Here is a 23,817-nt window from a genome sequence, read left to right on the forward strand (position 1 = left end):
CACCTGGAGGCTTTGGCACAGCAAGAGACGAGGTGCCCAGGATGCATCACTGCTGAGGCTGGGGGAGCACAGAGGGCCCAGCAGCTCTGCACCACCAGGGCTGCACTTGTAGGTGTGCTCTGTGGTTCTCAGGTGGCTCAAGGTGGTGACTCAGTGTGGCCTAAATATAGTAGAAGAGCCACCGCAGACTCATCCTCTTTTGGGAGCAGACTTGTAATCTTTGCAGTAGGTTAGAGGGGAGTAGATTTTCACTGGCTTGAGAGAAGCCTTGACTTGCTGTTGGCCCAGAGCCTGGGTGACGTCATCAGTATGCACCACCTGTTGAAGGACTGAGAGAGAATCCACGGGCTCTCTCCGCAAGAACAGGAATCACGTGCACCCCTCCTCCTCGGCTGGCTCTTCCGCTTCGCAGGCCCGACCCCTCATCGCAGATTTTCTTGCAGCTGGGCTTAGTAACAGGAAGTTTGCTGTAGAAATGAGTCAGTGAACCCACTGGCCTTCCCCAACGATACAGCACGACTGTATCAATTTTCAAGATACAAATGGCCATCAGAATGCGGGGAAAATCCCCTTCCAAAAGAAAACTCAAAAGCCAGATGGTAAACTGACTCTTTGGGTTCTACCTGTAAAAGAAGTTAACTCATTTTTTGAGCATTTTCAATTGCTACATGTCTCATGGCAGCCAATACCTGAAAGGTATTTTTGTAAGCTCCTCTTGATATGATAAGCTGGGGCTCACTTGCCATATTTTTTCCCAGGTAGACTGTAAGATCCATGAAGAAAGGAGCACTATCTTTTTATGACTGTATCTCCAGGGTCTAGCATATATCCAACCCGAAATAAAGACTAGATTAATATTTGTAGAATAGTTAAATAAATATGAATAATTAACTACATAATATCAATGAAAGGGCTAGGCTTAAGCCCAGGTTTATATATCTCTAAAGATCACCATCTTTCTGTAATACCAAGGAATTTGCTCTAAAAACCATTAATTAATTATAATAACACAATTATTATGATTTCCTATATTAGTACTGTATCATGGTTTCACTCTTTCTGTTAAAAATAATAAAAAATAATGTTAATTGCATAATTTCTATTATTTCTAGATTGGATAAACATGCAAAGGTAGTTGTTGAAAGAAAGCAATAGGATTTTAATATGTATTCTTCATCACCATTTATTTGATACCCTCTGGCCTTGGAATTGGAATTTAAAATATTCAGAATTCCACTGGCTATTAAATACTCCAATCTGGGCATTATTAGGTCAAAATTTCTGGACCGCCCTGTGAAAGACAGACTTTTTTCATTAAGAAGCAAACAATCAAACAGACGGTAGTGACTTTTTTTGGAAATCAGAGGATGTGTGGAGGAGGGGGACCTTCCTTCCACCAAAGAGTCAATGCCCGCTAGAGGTGCCCAGACTTTTCCCCCTTCATTCAGCTTTTCCTTCCAGTCCTACCCTTCAATGCTCCAAAGTTACAAGATGATTAAGAGCTCTCATGGACCATTTAGGGGTTGTGTTGAGCTAGGTTGTAATTTTTTATTAAAAAAATTTTTTTTATCTTTTTAATGTATTTATTTTTATTGAAGTATAGTCAGTTACAGTGTGTCAATTTCTGGTATACAGCATGTTTCAGTCATACATATACATACATATATTCATTTCTATATTCTTTTTCATTATAGGTTACTACAAGATATTGAATATAGTTCCCTGTGCTATACAGAAGAAATTTTTTTATCCCTTTTGTATATAGTTGTTAGTATTTGCAAATCTCAAACTCCCAATTTATCCCTTCCCACCCCCTTTCCCTCCAGAATTTTTTAATTTTTATCAATCTGACTAACTTAATAGCACTCTAGTAACAGAAAGCCATGATTTGACCTCAGAAGACCAATGTTGAAGTCTTGTCTTTGCTACTCACACAGCCTAACCTTGGAAAATGACTTAAACCTCTGAGCTCCAGTCTCTTAACACACACACAAAAAGGAATGACAGCTGCCTCCCTAACCTCCACAGCTCATTGACTAGCTCTATACCTTTATTAATATGAAAATACCTGTGAGCAGAAGACATTACACAGCTGTCAGTCTCCCTCCCTTTCTCTCTTTCTCTCATTCCCTTTCTCTCATTTAGTTGCCTTACACAACTTATTCCATCCTGGGGTAAAGGATTGGCACAAAACAATCTCACAAGAAATGCCCTTCAACACCAGCAATCTCATCGTCCTCTTCAGTTTTCAGCCCTTAGATATACAACTCATCTAACTGTATTTGAAGGAGAACAAGACTTCCAGTTTCTTTTATACCTAAATATATGTGTTTTAGCTGAAATCCCTCGTGCAGCTTTTTCTGGCTCAGTGGCCATGACTTCTCTCCTTGTTATGACCTTCCTCCTCATTCCCAGCATCCTCCATGTCCACGTAGAAGAGCCTCCTCCCCAAATTGCTTCTTAGGAGATGGAATTATATGGACTGATGGTAGCCTCTCTTGTAAACCCATCCCCATGTCACCTACTAGCTCTTTCTAGTTTCAAGACTAAGATATAAAAATTGAGTTAGTGTGAGTAATATGAGAGTCCTGGAGAAATGTGGGCAAATTTCTCTATCATCCTGAGCCTCCTTCTCATCTGCCTGATAGTGATAATAATGGTATTTGATGGTTGGCTTGTTGGCAAAGTGAATGAGATAGAGCATATGAGGGATAGCACATAGTAAGTACACTATATAGTTGTTACTATTATTAAAGGGGAAACGCTCTCTTTTGCTGGTTCATGTGAAATCAGAATTAATTTTGATATCTTATTATTGTCTATGTTTTATTTCCCATCATTTTCACCCTATGTTGCCCTTAAAGCCACATCAGTCTGTTTGCTCTTTTTTTTTTTCACTTTGATTAAAAATAAGTATGATTTTTGCTTTACTTCTGGTACATAAAGTTCCAAGGCAACTTAATATAACAACACGAACATTGAACGAAAAGTTGTGAGAAGCTGCTTTTACTATTTATGTGCTCCTTTAAATCAAAAGAACAAAATGTAAACTATTTTTTTTTTTATGTCATGTCCTGTGCTTCAGGCTCCTTGGTGCCTCAGAAAACATGAAAGAGGCTGATTTACAATCGCTTTGGGCAAATTGCCTGTGGAATTCTGAGGACAGGAAATGAAAAAAAAAAAGTGTAGCACACACCCCTGGACATTCCGCACAACATGTAGAATAAACAAACAGGCCCCAAAAGGAAACCCAAAGCTCTTGGTCTTCTGTTGAGGAGCACCATGAAGGGCCTTTGGGAGAGCCTATACTGAGAATGATGAAGTGCTGGAAAAATCCCTCAAGAAGGGTGAAGTAGACCCTGATTAAAGAAAATCCTTTCCCCCTTGTGTCTAAGGGATGGTGAGTCCTTTTACTTTAGGTAAATTCTGTTCCCTGCATCGGCGTTATGAAAGAGGAGTGCCACGTTACAGACCTGTACTTCCCTGACCTCCACAGGCATCCGGTTCTCTGGGGAGCTTGTTGGGATGACTGATTCAGGAAATCTGGGAAGAGCCTGAGAATCTGGATCCCTCACAAGCTCCCAGGTGATGCAGCTGCTACTGATCTGCGGGCCACAGTTGGCTCTCAGCCACCTTCTGTAACAAAACCGTTGGTGGTAGTTTTCTACCCCCTTGTCTATAGTACAGTGGTCTTCAGCTCACGGTGGTTTTGGACCCACTGGAAATTAGCAGTATCTGGAGACATTTTTGATCTTCCCAATTCAGGGGGGACAACTCACATCATGTGAACAAGGGCCAGGGATGCTGCCAAACACCCTACAATGCAAGGACAGCCCCTCATAACAAAGAATTTTCTGACCCAAAATGTCAATAGTGCCAAAGTTGAGAAATCCTGCTGTAGAAGTGCAATTTGGTATATCTCTCATATTTAAAATAATCCATGAAAGTGTTTTTGCTTTAAAGGTAACTGTGGGGAAAGAGTAGGAACGTGTACTATTTAATTTGGAGTAGAGAGTGAACAGTATTTAAAACTGTCTTCAAACATATGAAAGGCAATTAAGCAGAAGATGGTAACCAGCTGTTCCCTATCATCCTTGAAGAATGAACAGGAAATGTGCATAAATGGACCTGTGCTACCCATCCGTTCTTTTTCTGCATCTTCCACGCCAGCCAGGCAAATCTCTCTATGATCTTGCAACCATATTTGTCCTGTCCTGTGTCTTATTACTTACAGAGACGCTCCCAAATCCTGGGGACATATTTCCTTCTCACTGCCAAGTCACATCTCTCCCTCTCCCTAAAAATCTAACTTGAAAATTTCCATCTCCATAAAGTAAGTCTTCCTTAACTAAGATGTAACAGAACTAAGTTCTGTCTACAACTGGCACACTTTCTCCTTCAACGTGTAGTCTTTCACTCTGTGTTATTGCCCATCTGTGTACAAGGAACTGTGCTAGATTTTGAGAAGGGATAAGAGAGATGAGTAAAAGAGTCCCTGCCTTTAAGAATTTTCCAATCTAGGGGGAAAAAAATCCCACACAGGTAACTACAATATAGATTGTATTTAATAATTATTTCTATTAAAGATTTTTTTAAAAAGAGTGCTTAGTAGTTAAAAGATTATCAAAATATAGGTATTTATGCATTTTTTTATGAAAAATAATTTTCTCTAAGTTATATACAATTTTGTGCATCATAGAAGTATTTAATATTGTTACCAAAATTTAAAGGTTATGAATTAGAGCATGAAATGAATTAGAGTCTGAATTTATACTATGGAAGAGTTTACAGTGAATAAGGAAGGAGAATTTTTCTGTTTACATGTAGTTATATATCTTGATTTTAACAAAGGAGAGTGAATTTAATCACCTCTGAATGTGCCATGTGATGTTCTGTGATTTTATAAAGGCATACTCTTTGGGAAGAATCCTTAGTTACATCTAGGAGGGGAGTACCTTGGAACATCACAAGTATGCTTTAAAAACCAGTACCAAAGATGGAATTTGGCACCATTCATTTGAGAGAATTTGTCACCATCCAGAACCTTTGCAGGAGAGAGTCTCACCTATAAAGGATTTCCATTACCTGAGCTACAAAGAAATTAAAGAGATTTAACTGTCTTTAGAGATATCATCTGATTTAATCTCAACAGCAGCCTATGAGGTTGTCAGCACCAACACATGAGGAGACATTAGTGTATGAGTACAAGCTTCCCCCCACTGTTTGATTCGGAGAGACACAGAGCAAATCTCAAGCCTGCGTAGGAAGCAGCCTCTGGATGGAGAGCATCACCTTGCCTTCCCTTTCGAAACAGAGAGGAGAAAGCTTTCTCTCCCAAGGCTTTAAATGGTGATGGTTGTATCCTCTGTAGTCAGAACGGGAAAATGAAGCTGTTTACATTTCATGAGTGGCAATGGTTTAGTGTTGGGCTCACTACTGGAAAACTGTCTGCAGCTGCATTAGTCATATGTGAGCATGAGTTTCTGCCAGGCCCTTCCCACACACTCTGAAATCTTTAGTTCTGGGAATGGTACAGATACTAAATTACTACAGGATCTTATTTGAATGTTAATACTTGTGTTTTTTAAAGTCATTATGTTGATTTCTAGTCAGTAACACAGTTAATATTGTGCACCCTCCTTGTAGTTCTCGTTTTTTGAGCATCATTGGTCTTGTTAATCAGCACACAGCTATGAGTGGTAACCTCAAAAATGCCTTCATAATTCAAAACATAACAGAATCTTTGTTAACTCCATGTAACTGGACTTTGTTTTCCCTCTTAAAGTTGTTCTAGGCTTCTGCGTATCATTCAATGTTGATGTGAAAAACTCAATGACTTTCAGCGGCCCAGTGGAGGACATGTTTGGATATACTGTTCAACAATATGAAAACGAAGAAGGAAAATGGTATGTCCATGGGTTTTGTTGTTGCTGTTGTTTTTTTTTTAACAAGATAATGGACAATACTATTTAGCTGCAGTTCATTTTATGAATGAGACTTAGAATGAATCACGTATGGTAGGAAATGCAGTCTGATCATTTGGTAATGGAAATTGACAAAGCAAAGAAAGGAAAAATTCCTTGGCAGTATTAAAGGAAGTGGCTGGTGATTTTTGCTGAAGCCTGGGTTGACCTCAGGGAAGGTCCTTATCCAAAATAGCCATTGTTCTGTAAATTGTGTTATTCTGGCGAGAGTTCTTTAATTGTTCTCATTTTAGAGTAGCTGGACTTCAGCAGGAGGGGTTGGGAGGCAGATGATCACTGTCTTTATATCACTTCCATAGCATAATATTGGGCCTATATTTTTGGTGTTTTACTGATCTGAGCTTGGTCTGTTATTTATAATGAGTCTTACTGAATTTCTTTTACACACTTTGAAATGATTTAATATTGGTTAAGTTCATGTCAGGTGTGATTTTTAAAGCATGTTTAACTTTTGAAAATGACACAAAATTAGTATTAGAGCTCTTTTGCTTTATATTTAGCAAATGTTAATGAGTTTTTTTTTTAATTGAACCTTGTAGAAAAAGAGAACAGGAGTTAGTTAAGCTTTCTTTCAGTTTAGTAACAAGCTAAGCAAGCCCATTTTTCTACTAACTATAATAATGCAAACAAAGGGATGTTCCTCTCCTTGGAAAACATCACTCTACTATAGCTCACAGATGAAAAGATGTGGCTTTTCGTTATTTCATTTTGTCTTCTAGACTTGCTTAATTTGACAATAATTCCCTACATACTATCACAGTAAGCATTTGAGTTCTAACATTTTCTAAGTATAGATATTGCATCCTAGGTGTAAACCAGAATCTGTGTGGGTGCTTCACTCTTCTACTCTCCTTATAAATAGCTCAGATGTGAAATCTAACAACAGAGTATGGTTTTTCCCCCACATATATATATATATATATTTTTTTGAAGTATAGGCAGTTTACAATGCTGGGTCAATTTCTGGTGCACAGCACAATGCTTCAGTCATATATGAACATACATATATTTGTTTTCATATTCTTTTTCACCATATGTTACTGCAGGATACTGAATATAGTTCCCTGTGTAGAGTAGGCGTTTTTATATTCTCTGTCCTTCCATCCTATACTCTCACTTCACCCCCCCCCCCAACTTTTGTAAGGTTAGACGGATGAAGTCATCCTTCTGGATACCAACTGTATTCTCTTAGGCATTATGCCTGCAGTTTGGGGAGTTCTACCCATGTGAGAGTAATGGTGAGTGGGCCAGCTGGTCATGCTTCTTTTTGGGCGCAAACTAGTAAATTGAAACTCAGTGTGTGTTCTTCTTAGAAAGCTTAAGTTTTACATAAAACACATATAAAAGTTAATTTTCATTAATTCCTAATCATTACATAAATTTTAAAGAGGAATATGATAAATAGCAAGCCTTAATGAGTTAATCCACCTACTTAAAATGAACTGTCTTTCTAAAAGATAGTCAAATACAGTTGACCCTCCCTGTCTGGGATTTTGGTATCCACAGATTCAACCAACTTCAGAAACTGGAGATGCGGAGGGCAGGCGGGCTGACTGTACTACACCATTTCATATAAGGGACTTGAGCATCTGCGGTTTGGTATCCAGTGGGGTCATGGAACCAATCTCCTATGGATACCAAGGGACAAATGTATTGTTAACATATGTTGTGAAAGTCTGGTTCTCATCTTCCAACATGAGGAAGACCTGTAAGCTTCCTCCCTCATCCAGTTCTGTCTCTCTGACATTAGGACAGGCTGATAGCAGAAGTCCTTAATTATCAGAATGAATCTTAGTAGAGTAAGAAGGGGCTCATATTTCCTCATGGACCCTTAGTGCATCCACTTGATATCTTCCGTTTCTTTCCATCCTTTATTCTAAGAGTCCAGCCTATTACGAGATTTCCAACCTCTAAATTCTTAATCCCCCTCTTACAAAGCACCAGAAGGCAAAGAAATGGGAAACCGAGAAATCAGACCTGAATGGGGCCTTGGTATCGTGATGAATTTCCTTCTCATAGTCACTCTGTCTTTGAAGAAGTGAACGTGTAGATGAGAGAGACAGCCAGACCAACACTTAGAAAGAAACAAAAGAGTGCATAGAGTGGATAGTAAGAATATGGTTGAAAAAAAAAAGTGCTCCTAATGGACTGTCTGAATGAGTCTATACTGAATTGAACTTTAGGAAAACCATTTAGAATTCTATATACATGCATGAGATGTTAATAAGAAGATGTTAACCTTTTGAGATTAGAGACTGTGTCTCATACGTCTTGCATCACCCGTAACATCCAGCCTGCTTGTCGCTGTACAAATGTTCATTGGTGGGTTAGAGGTTTTCTTCCTTCAGCCATAGCATAAATGTGGACCAATCAAGCAACAAATAATACATCCTATGTGTCTGGCATTATACTAAATTCTGTGAGAGATTTAACTATAAGACAAATATGTAAGTTTATAATCTAGTAGAGGAAGTATATGAAATAATTAGTAATAAAGAATAGTGTTAATCAGTGTGGTATGGACTAATCAATGGGAGTTCAAAAAAGGAGGAAGTGATGCTTGATTCTTGAGCTGAGTCTTGAAAGATGACTTACTTTCAATAACAGAAGAAGAAATGTCACTCCAAGCAGGGAAGCTACATAAACAAGGGCATAGACTTGAGAATAAGTCAGCATGTTGGTAAGCAAACAGGCCTGACAATTGGATGACAGAAGGGAAAGGATAATGGCAGACCTTAAAAGCCAGACAAAGGAGCTTGTACCTAAGTAGAGGGTGTTGAGAAGCCATTATAGGTCTTTTTATGAAATAACCTGTGCAATTAGGGAATTACATATAGATTGGATAGGAGAAAGGAGTGCCTGAAAGCTAGGAAATCTGCAAGCAAGCAAGAGCAGCACTCTGGGGCTTAAGAGATGAGGCCCTTGGCTAGATTGGGTGAAGTGCAATGAAAAAACAGTGTGTCCGAGATAAATTTAGATGAATAATTAAGTCTTTGTGGAAATTTGGGAATGGCAAATGAAGGTATTGGGATGATTCAAACATATTCCAAAGTTTCTACACTGAATTATTGGGAAGTGGGTAGTCATTTAGAGATAGATGTGCAGGAAAGGAAAACCAGTTTTATCAGGAAGTTGATGAGTGTGGTTTTAAACAGGTTGAGTTCAAGATAATGTCTAGGTAGCTGGAAACTCCAAAGTGGAAAACACATAAGAGGGAGAAGTTAGTGTATTAGGGAAAATGTTTAGAAGCAAGAACTGGTTTTGGTTCCCACTTGCAGCCCTGTGCAGTGTCCAGCATCTGGCACAGGGCCTTCAACATAATGTGCTCTCACGGTTATTTGTTGGCTGAACAACTGAATCTAGTTTAACTTCCTGTTCTCATTGATGAAAAAAACAGACACATAAAACATAAAAGTTAAAAGTGACTCCCCCATGACTATTAGAAAAAAATATTTTTGGTAAGGATGTGGAGAAAAGGGCACATGTGTACACTGTTACTGGTGAGGTAAACTGGTGTAGCCACTATGGAAATAGTGTAGAGGTTCCTCAAAAAATTAAAAATTGAACCAACTACTTCCGGGTAAATATCCAAAGGAACTGAAATCAAGATCTTGAAGAGATTCTGCACTCCCACGTTCATTGTGGCATTATTCACAATAGCAAGACTTGAAAGCAATCTAAGTGCCCATTGACAGATGAATAGATTTTTTAAATGTGTCATATACATACAATAGAACATTATTCTGCCTTAAAAAAGAAGAAAATCTTTCCATTTGAGACATCGCGGATGAACCTGGAGGACATTTGCTAAGTGAGATAAGCCAGATGCAAGACAAATACTACGGGATCCCACTTACATGAGGCACCTAAAATAGTCCAACTCGCAGAAGCAGAGCATACGGTGGTGGGTACCAGGGGCTCAGAGGCAGGGAAAACAAGGGGGCAATAGTTAAAAGATTCAAAGTTTTACTTAAGCAAGATGAGTAAGTCCTAGAGATTTACTGTACAGCATAGCACCTACAGTTAACATACTATATTGTATACTTAAACATTTGCTAAGAAGAGAGATCTTGTGGTAAGTGTTCTTATCACAAAATAACAGTAATAATAACAGCAACAACCACTAAAGAGGGCAGGAGGAAACTTCTGGAGGTGATGGGTACGTTTATGGCATAAATTGTGGTGATGGTTTTACGGGTGTATTATCTCTAAACTTATCAAGTTGTATACATTAAAGAAGCACTGCTTTGTATATGTCACTCATTTAATAAAGTGTTTTTAAAGTGACTTCCCCTAGGGAAATGCAACTATTTGGGGCCAGAGCAGAAAATAGAGCTCGAGTCTCTCCAATCCCAGTCTAGTGCTGTTTTCCTTATTAGAACTATGTTGAAAAGTAAATCTTGATTACAACTATCTCTGCGGTATTAGACTTTACCTTTTAATATATGTGTGAGAGTTTGTGAGCCTTCGAATGTATACATGGATGTCAGATACTTTGATTCCCTTTTGACTTTCCGTATTTATAATGATCTTATGGAAAAGGTGTGAAAAATCAGGGAAACAAAACCAATGTGGCCAATTGAATTTAAAAGTAAGCCAACTACAAAATCTCAATGTCCAAATCTTTAAGGATGGCATGGTAGCAACATATAATTCTAAAGGGACCGAGACACTGGTAATGCCAAATAAGTTTTAGTAATATGTTTGGATATTCTATGTTTATAAAATCATATAAGATGCAGACTTACTTTAAGAAACGGACCTTGAAATAACTTACATATTTGGGAGAATATGGATTTTGATAGGTGGGCACCTGCATAAATCATATGTACTGCTCACATTTGGAAGCTCAACAACCTCAGATTTTTAAAAAAATCATCCTGACCCATCTTCCATCTTGACTGAAGTATGCCTAAAGAAGGAGTACTTGGTCCCTAACAAGTGCAGTCTGTGTACTTGAAAAGCATTACTTTAAATCTTTGGAAAGAATAAAAGTTAACAAAGAAGGCAGCCTATGTCTCCTTTACCTTTCAGAAGTGTCCAACAGAGTGTAACTTAACTTTATATCTTTGGCTCAGAAACCACATGTTTTCTCAGTAGCAGAACACATTACACTTCTTATTAAGACCAGCCGTTATTCATTATGGTTAGCATGTGCTGAAGCATCCAAGAAATTGCAATGTGGTTCAGAAAAAGTCATAAAGAACACAATTGGCTTAATAATTTTGCTTTGAAGAAAGGAAATTCAAATGTGCTTAACATTGCACAAGCCTCCCAGATTTAATGGTAATCACCAGTGTGGCAGGGTCTTGACCAAGTGGGAAAAAATGAGATGTTGGCTTGAGACTTTCCACTCTCTGTTGTCCCGTTGCTTTCTTCCTTCCAGCATGTGCTTCCACCCTTTTGATTTCTATTTAAGCATCCATTCTTGGGGGCTTCAGTGACTTCAGTGGGCCTGTCTCTTCAAAGTAGATCTTTTTTATGATGCGGATACCTCCGTAGCCAGTTCTCAGTCCAATATACATCACAATGTATTGGCTTCATGAGTTTTTGTTTAGGACCCTGCTTTGTGTCAGGTAAGGTTTACTAGTGGGCTCAGGTGATTGATGCCCTGTTTCCAATGCATGTATGTTTTAAATAAAGCCTATTCAAGCTTGGGGAAAAAAGACTTTTTAAAGGTTCTATCAAATTTTCTTTTATAGATTTTAATATAATATTTATTTTAAATTGTTTATTATATCTTTTGAGGTTGAACTTTCCTCTTTGTCAAACTTGTCATTTCTTTGGCTCACCTCATTCCTACCCCAGTACGTTTCATGACCGAAAGCACAACAGCTAATGGGGCCACTGTATAACTTCATTCCATAGGATGGCCACACACTTACTCTGTTTATTATGTTTTTAATGGCTGGCAGGAGGTACTTGGTAGAGATTTTGGCTTGGACATCAAGAAAGCGTTAAGTGAAAAGCCTGTTCATGAAATAATGTAAATATGAGACAACAGTCTCCAAGAACTATCTTTTACAGAGGAAAAAAATATAAATATGAAACAGAGAAGTCAGAGGCCAGCTACCCTTCAAATAAATATAATAATGATCATATTGACAAAAATGACTGTTACGAATACCAAACTTCTCAGTTTTAAAAATTTTACTGTAATTGGAGCTTTTTCGTGGAGAAGAGATATTTCTCTCACTTTGAGGACCTTTGAGTTCATCAGGTAATTCTCTAGCAATCAGTAATGAGATCTGGAACTTTCTTTAATCCTCTTAATCTGCAGACAAGTCATTTTAATAATGTCATATAAAAAGCAAAATTTTAATATAAATAAAATTTAATAAGTTATGTTAAAATTTAAAGTAACAACATCCATAGTTTATGAAACAATGTGCTTTGGGTCTTCATATTGACCCTGTGTGTTGGGTGACTATGACTGTCGTCATCCTCATTTTCTGGACAGGAAGCTGGGACTCAGAGGATGAATTCCCAAAGGTTTAATACAGCAAGTACGTGACAGGGCCAGGATGTGGAACCCCAGCCTTTTGCCTTCAGCCAGTTCTCAACAACAGGGATTCTCTGGAATCTTGACCTGTGGAAATGCCTCCTTTGTCACCCAAAGGCAAATATATCATTCTGCTTAAGCAAAATATCCATCCTCTAAAATGAAAAAAAAAAAAAAAGACTTCACAATTAGGACCTCTTAGCTGGTCATCTGAGTCTGAAATTCCCAGGTCTTCCTTATTCAGATTCTTAGAGCATTTGATGCAGTCATTATTTATTCAGTACATGTTTATTGAATGCCTGTTTTGTACCTGGCACTGTTATAGGCACTAAGGATATGTGAGTGAACAAATAGCTGAAAATTCCTGCTATTGTGGAGCTTAAATTCTATTGGGGAGGGACGAACAGAAAATAAACTTAATAAACAGGTAGGTTATAGCATATGTCAGATTGTGACAGTGATAAGTGATATGAGAAAAAAATAGAGGAGGTTAATGTGGCTTGAGAATTCCTGAAATCCCATAAACTCTATCTGATACTTTTCTAGGATCATGTCATTTTTTATGCAGCTTGGGAAAGTGAGACTTTCTGAGGATTAAGTGGTGAGATATATGTTCTTTCCAGAGCTGCGTGTTTGATGTCAGAACAAATAGCTCCTAGGAAAATACACAAAATTGTTTCATGTTCTGTGGCCTGCTAACCCATTCTTTACCATTGATCCCTAATCTCAAACTCCTTGTCTCAGTCCTGGCCTGCTACAGTCTACCATCTTCTGTGTTCTCATCAGTCTTTACTTATCCAGATTACACAATAGGCCATGGTTCTAGTTCTGTATCAGGTTATTTCCAATGATTACCATACTCTCAGGGTTTTGTGTTGCCCTGGAGTTCAAATATAAACCCTAGACCCTTTCCTCCAAAGTTCACTACTTGCCAATCTCAACCTTCCTGCTCCAGGTTATCCAGAAGCTTTACGCTGTGTTCCAGTCACCCATACTTCCTTGTCACCTCTACTTTCAGCCCTCGTGCTTCTGTTTCCACACTTTTGCCTGGGCTAGCCATGATCTCTCTTCCCTTCTGCCTTATAACTCACAATAACTTTACTATTAACGTGCTGTTCAGGACTCACTTGTTATAGACTGCGACAGATTTTCCCCAGTTAATGATTTATATCCCCCAGCTAATTAGTACTCTTCTACTCACTTACAGTTTGTTGTATTCAGATGATGGAATCTTAGAATTGGAAGGGTCTTTGGAGGCCTGTCTTACATCTACAGTAGAAACATCTTCCAAAACGTCCCCGGCCAGCTATAACGTACTTCATTTAACCTGAGGGGTTGTGTGTCCAGCCTGTGTTTAAATAGTCATTACTCTCCACAAGCCTGCCACACTGCTACCTCTTCCCCTAAATCTCACTAGATGACTAGAGCCACTGTTTTCTAAAGAAGGAAGGAAGAAAAGGAGGGAGGAAGGGAGGAAGGAAGAAAGGAAGGAAAGAAGGAAGGAAGGAAGGAGAAATGGGACCTGCAAGGCCTCACCTCAGAAGTCACCATATTATATCTGCTGCATTCTATTTATCAAGCAAATCTCAATTTCAACAGGAGGAAAAATAGATTCTAACTCAATAAAGGACAATGAGGGACAATGTCACATCACACTGGTGCACAAAATTCCAGACCAGCTACCACACTTACAAGCCTCTGGATACTGGACCATCCAGAGCCCTGCCTGGGGAACCAGTGGGCTTTCCTCATTTCAGAGACACAATTGTCCCTCTGGATCCACCCCTTCTACCCGCTCAGGGAATTCTACTTACTCTCCTGGGACATCAGCCTTTCCCCTGTTACTGGTTCTTATTAACCATTATTTTACCCTATCCAGGTTTCCCCCATAAGCAATTTAAATCCGCCTCAAGCCCTTAATGGTTTGCTGGGAAAAGCCAAATCTTCTCTGTTTTTAGCCAAGTTACTTAAAATGAAGTCTGTTCAATTCCCACGGCTCTCATTCTTGATATCCTTTCCTTCTCTGGCTCCTGTGACATCACTGTTTTCTGATTCTCCCTTTCCCTCTCTCATCACTCCCACCAGTTTCCTTCCTTCACTCATCAAAATCTTGTGCTCTTTTACCCTGGGTGTCAGCCGTCGGCTGTCTTCTTCTCTGCATGCTCTTGAGTTGGTGGTGTTCACTCTTGGGCTTCAGCCATGCTCACAGCATGCTCATGTATGTTCCATGCGGTTTTTGAGATGTTCCCCAGCAAGACTGGGCCCAGAAGCCTGCAGAAGTAACCCTTATCAATGCACTCTTTATTGGCATTTCTTCCTTCTGTCATTTCCCCTGCCTCCACATTTGTGCATACTTGGAACTGCCTCCCTGAAATCTATCTGGAGCAGTATGCTTTGGGGGGAATCCAAGCAAAGACAGCTTATATTTAAACATTTCTGGAATTGGTTATCCCTTCTTTTCTACTTCCTTAATTCAGATGCTCCTTTCTTATCTGGATTACTTTAGGTATGCCTCCCTTCACTCTCTGAGTCTAATTTTCCCCTTTTCCCAATTTATTCATGACACTATGAGTAAAAAGTTTTATAAGTCAGAGTTGATCATGTGACATATCTCTTTAAAAGCTTCAAATAGTTCCCATCTCTCCCCTCCATATAATAAATCCATGTTTCTTAAGTGGACAATAAGAATGTGTATAATCTGGACCCTATTTACCTCACCAGGTTCAAGTTCTACTCCAGCTACACTGAGCTACTTGAACTTATCAAAAGAGCAGGCTTTGTCCCTTCTTGCTTCTAAGACTTTGCTGAAGTTGCACCAAGTTCAGACTTATTCAGTATTGTGTAATACATTTGTATTTTTCCTTCTTCCTTAAGTTATAAGCAATCTAAAAAATTGTTTTATCCATTTTATTTTTTTTTTTACTGAAGTATACTCAGTTACAATGTGTCAATTTCTGGTATACAGCATAATGTCATGCATATATATATGTATATTTGTTTTCATATTCTTTTTCATTAAAGGTTATTGCAAGATGTTGAATATAGTTCCCTGTGCTAGACAGAAGAAAGTTGGTTATCCATTTTATATTCCTAGGGCCTGGCATTAATGCTGAGAATGTAGGATGTCCTTAATAAACATTAATCAATCTATCTAGCCTCAACTTAAATGCTTTCCATAACACATTCGTTACTTTTCTCCAAACTGTTTTAACTATAAAACTAGTTTAATCAATCACATTACAAAAGGTTTTGAAAATATTGGGGGAAAAAAACCCTAAAGCCTAACCATAACTTCATTAATACAATTTTTTTTTTGGTGTACTCTCTTTAAATCTATGTTTTACGTAGATACAGTTGTTCCATCATGTGAAAAAAAAATAATAAAAAGAACCAACACTTAGCACATGCTATGAGCCAAATACTGTTTTAACTCATTTAATGTTCATGATGATCATGTCAGGTAATTATTCTTATTATTTCTATTTTACAAAGGAAGGAACTAAGGCACTTTAGATAATTGGCTACTACTAAACCGTATAGCTAAGTAAAGTAAAACCATGATTTGAACTCACAAAATCTGGCACAAAGTTCATGCTATATTTTATGGAGAGGATTAAATTACTTAGTACCTGGAAAGCACTTAGAACTGTGTCCTGTATGTGGTATAAATTCAATAAATCCTGTCTATTATTATCATTGCTATTATAATGAGTACATTGAATATAATTTGGCATCTTTCACTTCAAATTGTAATAGGTTTTCAATAAATTAGGTAGGTTTTTTACCTTAAATTATGTCATAATTTTTAATCCTATCATGCAATCTTATTAACTATTGTTTTTTTATGGCTGTGCAATATTCTATAAAATTACTGTACAATAATTAATTAGTTTTACTGTTGATCACATTTATTTTAATCTTTCATTATTATATATACCACTATAAGCATTATCTTTATGCATTAAGCTTGTTTCCTTTAATTTAGGTCATTTTTAGGATAGATTCCCAGAATTAAAAAGTATGCATTGAAGGGTTTGAACATTTTTATGGTTATTTATGGATATCAGAAATGGCTTTGCAAAGGCATTATATCACACTTATGTTTTAGGGAGTCTGTTCAAGTTGATATTTGCAACTGTTATAAAACATGTCCATTAATACTAGCTTTGCCCAAATGACTTACACAAAATAAATTCCATCCCATTTCAATATGACAAACTTTCAAATTTTATAAGTTTTAAAAAGGCATGCCTGATCCACCTGCACTCCTTTACAACCTTTCAACTCTCCTTTAGACTTCTTTTTTTCTCCATGCTAGACATCCCCAACTTTCCCTCGAACATCTCTGGTGTGAAAAAATTAGCAGGCTCTTAACTATCTGAGTCATAACCTCCTCCACATTCCATTGTGCCCATGTCCCTCTTAATTTGGAGATTCCAGACATGGCCTGACAGAGCAGAGCACAGAGGGGCTATCACTTTCCTTGACCAGGGCATCTATTTCTAGCAATGCAGCCAAAGGTCACATTAGCATTTTGGCACTAAAATTCACTCTTGGCTCACATTTGCTTGCTGTCAACTAAATCCTCCATGACTTTTTCACATGAACTCCTATTAAGTCAGGTTTCCCACATTCTGTAATGATGTAGATAATCGTATGCAGTTAAGTGAAGTTATTTGCATAGGTTATTATTAAACTTTAGTTTAGGTTTCTTGTTTCAGAATGTTAAGACACTTCTGAATGCCCAAATAGGTATATTGATTTACTTGATGGGTAAGTACCTTTAAGCTTTCTATAGCTCTTTCAAGTCATTAATAAAGATAGATGCTAAGCCAATCCCAAGTGGGTCTTATGGTACATAATTAGAGTCCTTTGGTGGCTAGCAATCAGTGCCTTTGGATATAGGTATTTAGACAGCAGTGAATTAGCAGCTGTGGATCCCCCAAGTAACTTAACACTCAGCCTGAAGTGTTCCTGAAGATATCATAGGAAACCTTGTTAAATGGCTTGCTAGGACTGAGATAAATTGTGACTATATATTTTTTTCATTAATTATTATTAGAGCGATTTTATAATTCTGCCCAGAAAGACAGTAAGTGATTTTAACCTGAGTCTTGTAACTCTCCTTATTTTCTAAGTGCTTACAAACTAACATATACTAATATTAAATTTTATGATTTAATGTTTATATTTCCTAACTTCTGTGTGAAATTATCAGTTCCTCATGGGAAAAAGTCATTTACACTTCCGTGTGTGTTGTAACTAACACAGCAGCAGGTTTAACCAATAACTATGATTTCAGTCTCCAAATTTAAAAAATATATTAAAGTAACATATAATACAATAAAATAAAATACTGTCCGGTCTCTCTCCTACACATTTTATTTTTTTTTTAATTTAAATCAATCTGCAATTTGGAGAAGACACTTTGCTTATTTTAGAAAACATTAAATTACTAACTGAGGATGACTATCTAATTATGTCTCTGGGAACTACTGTCAGCAGTCTTAGAACTAGTCGTAAGTAACTAAAATAAAATGTCTCTCATTATTCAGAAATGTTAATTGAGTTATTTAACTTCCAGGGTGCTTATTGGTTCTCCTTTAGTTGGCCAACCCAAGAAGAGGACTGGAGATGTCTATAAGTGTCCAGTTGGGAGAGGAGAATCATCACCTTGCATGAAGTTGGATCTACCAGGTGTGTAAAGTCAAAATGTCAAAGTCTGATCCTAAATTATGCCTGATATTCTCACTGAAAGTAAATTTCAACCATCTCAAGAAAATATTGGAAGTGATCTATAAACCCTCTTCAGTTCTTATCATTCAAGTTTACATAAAGTGATGTTTTGGTTCCTTCTGTCCTTCATGTGCTTTAGAAATTCATCATAGGATATCTGTAGATTTAGAAGGTCTTCCTAGTTTTATGACTTGTAACTGCCTCGATTATTCAGAATCCTTTATAAGCCAGTGGTAACATAAAAGAACTTTTCCAAATAAACCTATCCATCACATTTCCTCCACAAAATTTACCTTAATGTTTTTTTTCAAAGAGAATAGTACAAGAGGAATTGCAATAGAGAAACTTAATTTTTAAAAAGAGACTAGCACAAGATAAATTTATACTGAAGTATATATATATTTGATGGAAATATCACTGTAGTTAGAACATGACTAGAAAATTCCTACTAGAACTCTCTGGAAATTAGAACCCTGTCAGTGTTCTCTAAAATATTAAGAACCATGGAAATGACTCATCCTTTGCAGGTTTATTTAAGATATTGTATTTTTCAGTTTCAATTTCCTATTTGTTTGTCATGAACATTTTTCCTTTACATTCATGAGCATAGTTATAATAGCTGCTTTAATATCTTTGCCTGATAATTCCAACATCTGGAATATCTCAACGTCACTTTCCACTTATTCCCTTTCTCTTAGGTTGGGTTACATTTTCCTGTTTCTTCTTATGTTTAGTAATTTTGGATTGTATCCTAGATTAAACCCTTGAGTTAGAAGTGTGGAGATTCTCAATCTGTTAACGTGCCTTCAAAAAGTCTTAACTTTTTGTTTTTGCAGGCAATTTACTTGGCTGAAGTCAATTTCCAAACTGCCGTGGAAAGCAGTTAAAATATTTATTCATTTCTTATGATGTTTAGCTGGGCTGTTTGAAGTTTGCCCTGCATATGCACAGTTCAGGTCATTCAAATATTTGGGAAGAACATATATGTACATATTTGAGCTCTCCCTTTGGAGCTCAATGTTCCAAGATACCCCCTTTCACTCTGCATTGCTGTCACTGCCCCATTTCCCATTCTCTGTTTCTTCCAGACAGGAAAACTGCGTTCTAGTTGGGGTTTAGCCACTGACTCAGGCCTTCCCTTAGGGGCAGACAAACAAACAGAAAAAACAGGAAACTCATCCAGTGCTAATCTCTTCTTACGAGTACAGACTGCTCTCCAGTTTCAGCCTGCTTTTTGTTGGTTTCTGGTGCCTTCAGATGGTTGTTTCATACATACTTTTTCCCCCTTTCCCAGAGTTTATAGTTGTTATTTGCAAAAGAGTTGTTCTGATAGGAGCTGCTCCTCCATTACTGGAAACTGGAAGACAGCTTTAATATTAGCATGGAGATTTTAGCTGCATCAAGAACAAGAGGGCGGTTTCCACTGTAGTTGTTAACGTGCCAGGAATGCTCACCCTGGGTCAACCCAGGTATAAACCTGGTCAACCCAGGTATCTCTAATCAGAGTAAGGTGCCATTGTGACCGTTCAGGAATCTCTGTCTCCATTCCCCACTTTGTATCTCTGTGTAATTTTATGGTAAGAAAAATTTCTAGGCATGAAGACGGAGACAAATCTTTCTTGAACTAGAGTTTTGCCACTTTCAGATATGTTAACGCTCCACGAAGCAGACTTCAGAAGCTTTTGCTTTTCCTGTCCAATCTTTGTTTTCTTTTTTAATGTGAGGAAGTGGAACTTCTTTTTGCCAGGTTGGCATGCTATAGGGCCCAACATTCTTATTTGTAATATCAAATGTAGTCCCTTCATGTGTTCTTTTATTTAAACTTCCTGACTGCTGTTCTAATCTTGCCCCAGTTTTCTTTGTAACTCTTATGATGTCCCTATGAAGGTGAAATTAACCGTCAAAATCTTGTGTTTGAGTTTTCTTTTTCTGGTCTTCTCTCCATTTTCGTTCTTCTCAGAAATCATGTTTCACCATTGGTCATTTCTAACATGTACGCATATCATGTAAGTAAATGTATAAGTTTACTTTATATCTACAGTATTATGAGACTAAACATTTTATATATTTTAATGTGTAGCAAAAAATATGCAAAAGGCTATCCTGCATTCTCATTGCCCTGATAGCTGTGCATTCTTTTACAGGTCAGCAAAACTCTTTGAGACAGTGATCCAGACAAAGTTTCTGAGTCAAAAGCCAGGTTTTCAGCCTTAATTTGTTTATTATATTCCCTAATAATACTTTGGAGACTTTTTAGTTGAACCAAAAGAATGTGCTATGGTATGAGCAAAGCAAACAGAATGTTTTAATAAGACGACACTTCATTTTACTTTGTTTTCCACCCTTATAAAAGTTTGTTCTATTTTTAGTTAATACATCAATTCCCAATGTCACAGAAGTAAAGGAGAACATGACATTTGGATCTACTTTAGTCACCAACCCAAAAGGAGGGTTTCTGGTAAGAAAAGAAAGAGTAACATAGTTAATGAACCAAGAATTCTATGATTATAAATCTTTATAAAATTTATTATATAATTTTTGATCTTATGGTTTTACTTTTTTTAATTTTTAAAAGGCATGTGGGCCCTTATATGCCTATAGATGTGGACATGTGCATTATACAACTGGAATCTGTTCTGATGTCAGCCCCACATTTCAAGTCGTGAGCTCCATTGCCCCTGTACAAGGTATGGATTTTATGCAATGTTCTTACAGTGTTTGAAAAGCATAAGCAATGAATGAGACATATGTATACACAGGAGCATACCAAAAAGCTTGAAATATTTTCTCAGCTACCAGCATTACCAACTTAGGTAAGTATTTGCTTTGCCAATATATAACCAAACCTCCCTACTATTTTTGGAATTGATATTAGTGTAAATAACCTTTACAGAGTCATGTTTAAACATCATAGCTAAAGCTGTCACATTGCTTTTATTTAAAGGATGATTTTCTTCCAGGAAAGTAACCTCATTTGAAATATACGCAGAATGAGAATTCACAGAGAAGTCATACTGAGAAAATTTCCAGAGATAACTCATACAACGTTCATTAAAATTAAGTAGAGATGGGTTTTACTTGATATTAATCCCAAACCAATTGTTACTGAATACAGTATTTCTTATCACCTTTACTTAATATAGAACTTTTTTTTCTGATTATAAAAGTAATGTGTCCACTCTGTAGAACATCAACTCATCTTTAAAATGAGCTTCTTTCAGCCATGAAAACAGTTCATATACCTCTAAAGAGAGACTTCAAACTTGCACAGTTAACTCTTTCTCTTGCAGAATGCAGCACTCAGCTGGACATAGTCATAGTGCTGGATGGTTCCAACAGTATTTACCCCTGGGAAAGTGTTACAGATTTTTTAAATGATCTTCTAGAAAGAATGGATATTGGTCCTAAACAGACACAGGTATGTGACTCTATGTTTTGATTTCCATTGTCCTAAAGATTAAAATGTATGGATTTTTTAATAAAGAATAATATTCTGAAAATAAATTAATCAATAAAGCTAAAATTCAGGATGAACTTTATCTTCTATATCCCTGTTCTTATTCCTGAAGAAAGGCACATTCCTGGCAGACTGTGTTATTTTTCTAAATAGAAAATACTGTGAAAACTGCCATTTCCAATGCTCTTTGAAAATATCTCCTATAGATCTCTATAAAATCATAATTTAATTCTTAATTATAAAAACAAGTGTAGCTACCTTTGGTAATACACATACGTACACCTATGTGTATATATATGTGTGTGTATTTATAGTCCAATTTCAATGTAGGTGTGACAGACATTAAGGTGGTCAGACAACTTTTTCAGTGCAGCATTTCAGAATTTGTAGAAACTAATTGGACATCCCAAAGAACCCATGATATCGGAGTCTCCTTTCTCCTATTGTACAGATAAATTAGGATTTGACCATAAGATACTCCTGAATGTCTGTTTTTCTCTATATTTAATAATTCCTTTCCTTAAGTAAAAAGCAAATGATCCTGGCTTTAGCAGCAGTAAGTTGAATAATTGGGAAGTTCTTCCTCCCCGGGAGTCTCTATTTCTAACACATCCCCCTTTCTTGCCACTAAATGAAATGAAACTTCTCACGTGGCTCTTCCACTGTAGACACTGCATTTCGGTTTAATCAATCTAATGTTCATTAACATTATATGGATGCATGGCTTAAAATGTAGAGAAGACACAATGGATAACAGGCAAATTAAATGTGAAAGAGAGGTCAGTGCCTGGAGGGCAGGAATTAGCACTGGCATCAGAGTCAGAATGGCTGTCACAGAGCCTGCGGACTTCAGGAGAGCACCAGAGACGTTACAGCTGCACGCGCAGTCCAGTGTTCTGTCCTTTGTCTCTGAGGGCTCTACTCTTGGGAAAATTTCTGAGGCACTGAAGAAGTTGTCTGACCACATTAATGTTTGTCACACCTACATTGAAATTGGGCTATAAATACACACACATATATATACACATAGGTGTATGTATGTGTATGTCCATCTATGTATACACATACATACATCTATGTATATTCATGCCTATGTATATAGACATACATATCTGTGTTTATATATTTTGATATTTTTGTATCTGTGTGTGTATTTTTATCTTTATATTTATTTAAAATACATAATATACAATTTATATAATATATATTTAAAACATATTTTATGATATATATGTATCTTACATTTTCGTAAAAGGATGGTAGTAGAAGATTGCAAATTAGAATTCAAACTTCAAAGTGAAATGTCATACGACTGTACTCCAAGGCAGATTAGATCTCTTTAGGGAGCTAGTTGAGGTTTTATGTCTGTCCTACATGACAGCACAGAACCTCTTGAAATCAGAGCAAAATTATTATAAGAAAATGGACTTTTCCACATCACAAAATGTTAATTTTCCTGTATGCGAGCCTCTTATCCCAAGTAAAGTACTGGAAGTTTGGAGAGGATATTACCTCTTTTCTTGCCATAGGCTGTCCGGTGGCCTGCATCCTTTAAAAGAAGGCTCAGAATTGTAGCTTGGTCCTCTTTCTGGTCCATGTTTTTCCCCTTCTGAGGACTTCTTTCCCTTCCTCCTTTCTTCCTTTCCCCTATCCTTCTTTTCCTAGGGAATAAGATTCCACAGAGCCATAAAATTAGAGCTAGAAGTAATCTGAAAGGTCATTTAGCCCCAAATCTCAATTGATGGAGGGGACACAAGAAGCTACGGGACTTATTCAAGGTCCCTTGCTTGTTGTGGCAGACCCAGACACACAGCTCTCCAACTGCAGTGCAGCCGTCTTGCCTTTCTGAGACCTCTTCTGCAAAAGTTTCAGAGCCAGTCCCATCTGCTGTCCCTAAACAGTGGTCTCTAGTCCTTTGTCCCTGTCCTCCCTTGGCCAGCCCCCTGGATGGAAGCAGGCCAGGCCTCTTGGCCCTCCATTGCCTGCACTGACATACCTGAGATCAAACGGCTGGTCACAGCTCTCCCCTCCCTTACCACGATGTGTGTCTCCCTTTCACCTGTTTTATCCACCTCATCTTACCTTCTTATCCAGTCCTTTCTTTCCAAAGCTAACGATAGTCTTGGAATATTTTTAAA

General features: G+C 37.4%; 1 protein-coding gene across 1 annotated transcript in view; it reads left to right on the plus strand.

Annotated features, from left to right (window-relative positions):
* ITGA1 (integrin subunit alpha 1) overlaps nucleotides 1-23,817 on the plus strand; it is a 153,171-nt gene that overhangs the window by 47,012 nt on the left and 82,342 nt on the right. Inside the window, exons 2-6 of the mRNA XM_010974354.3 lie at nucleotides 5,786-5,906; nucleotides 18,071-18,183; nucleotides 20,592-20,680; nucleotides 20,798-20,909; nucleotides 21,513-21,640. Coding sequence (XP_010972656.1) covers nucleotides 5,786-5,906; nucleotides 18,071-18,183; nucleotides 20,592-20,680; nucleotides 20,798-20,909; nucleotides 21,513-21,640 — 563 coding nt within the window. The remainder of the gene's footprint in view (nucleotides 1-5,785; nucleotides 5,907-18,070; nucleotides 18,184-20,591; nucleotides 20,681-20,797; nucleotides 20,910-21,512; nucleotides 21,641-23,817) is intronic.

This window comes from Camelus dromedarius, chromosome 3 (genome assembly GCF_036321535.1).
Source record: "Camelus dromedarius isolate mCamDro1 chromosome 3, mCamDro1.pat, whole genome shotgun sequence".
Lineage (NCBI taxonomy): Eukaryota > Metazoa > Chordata > Mammalia > Artiodactyla > Camelidae > Camelus > Camelus dromedarius.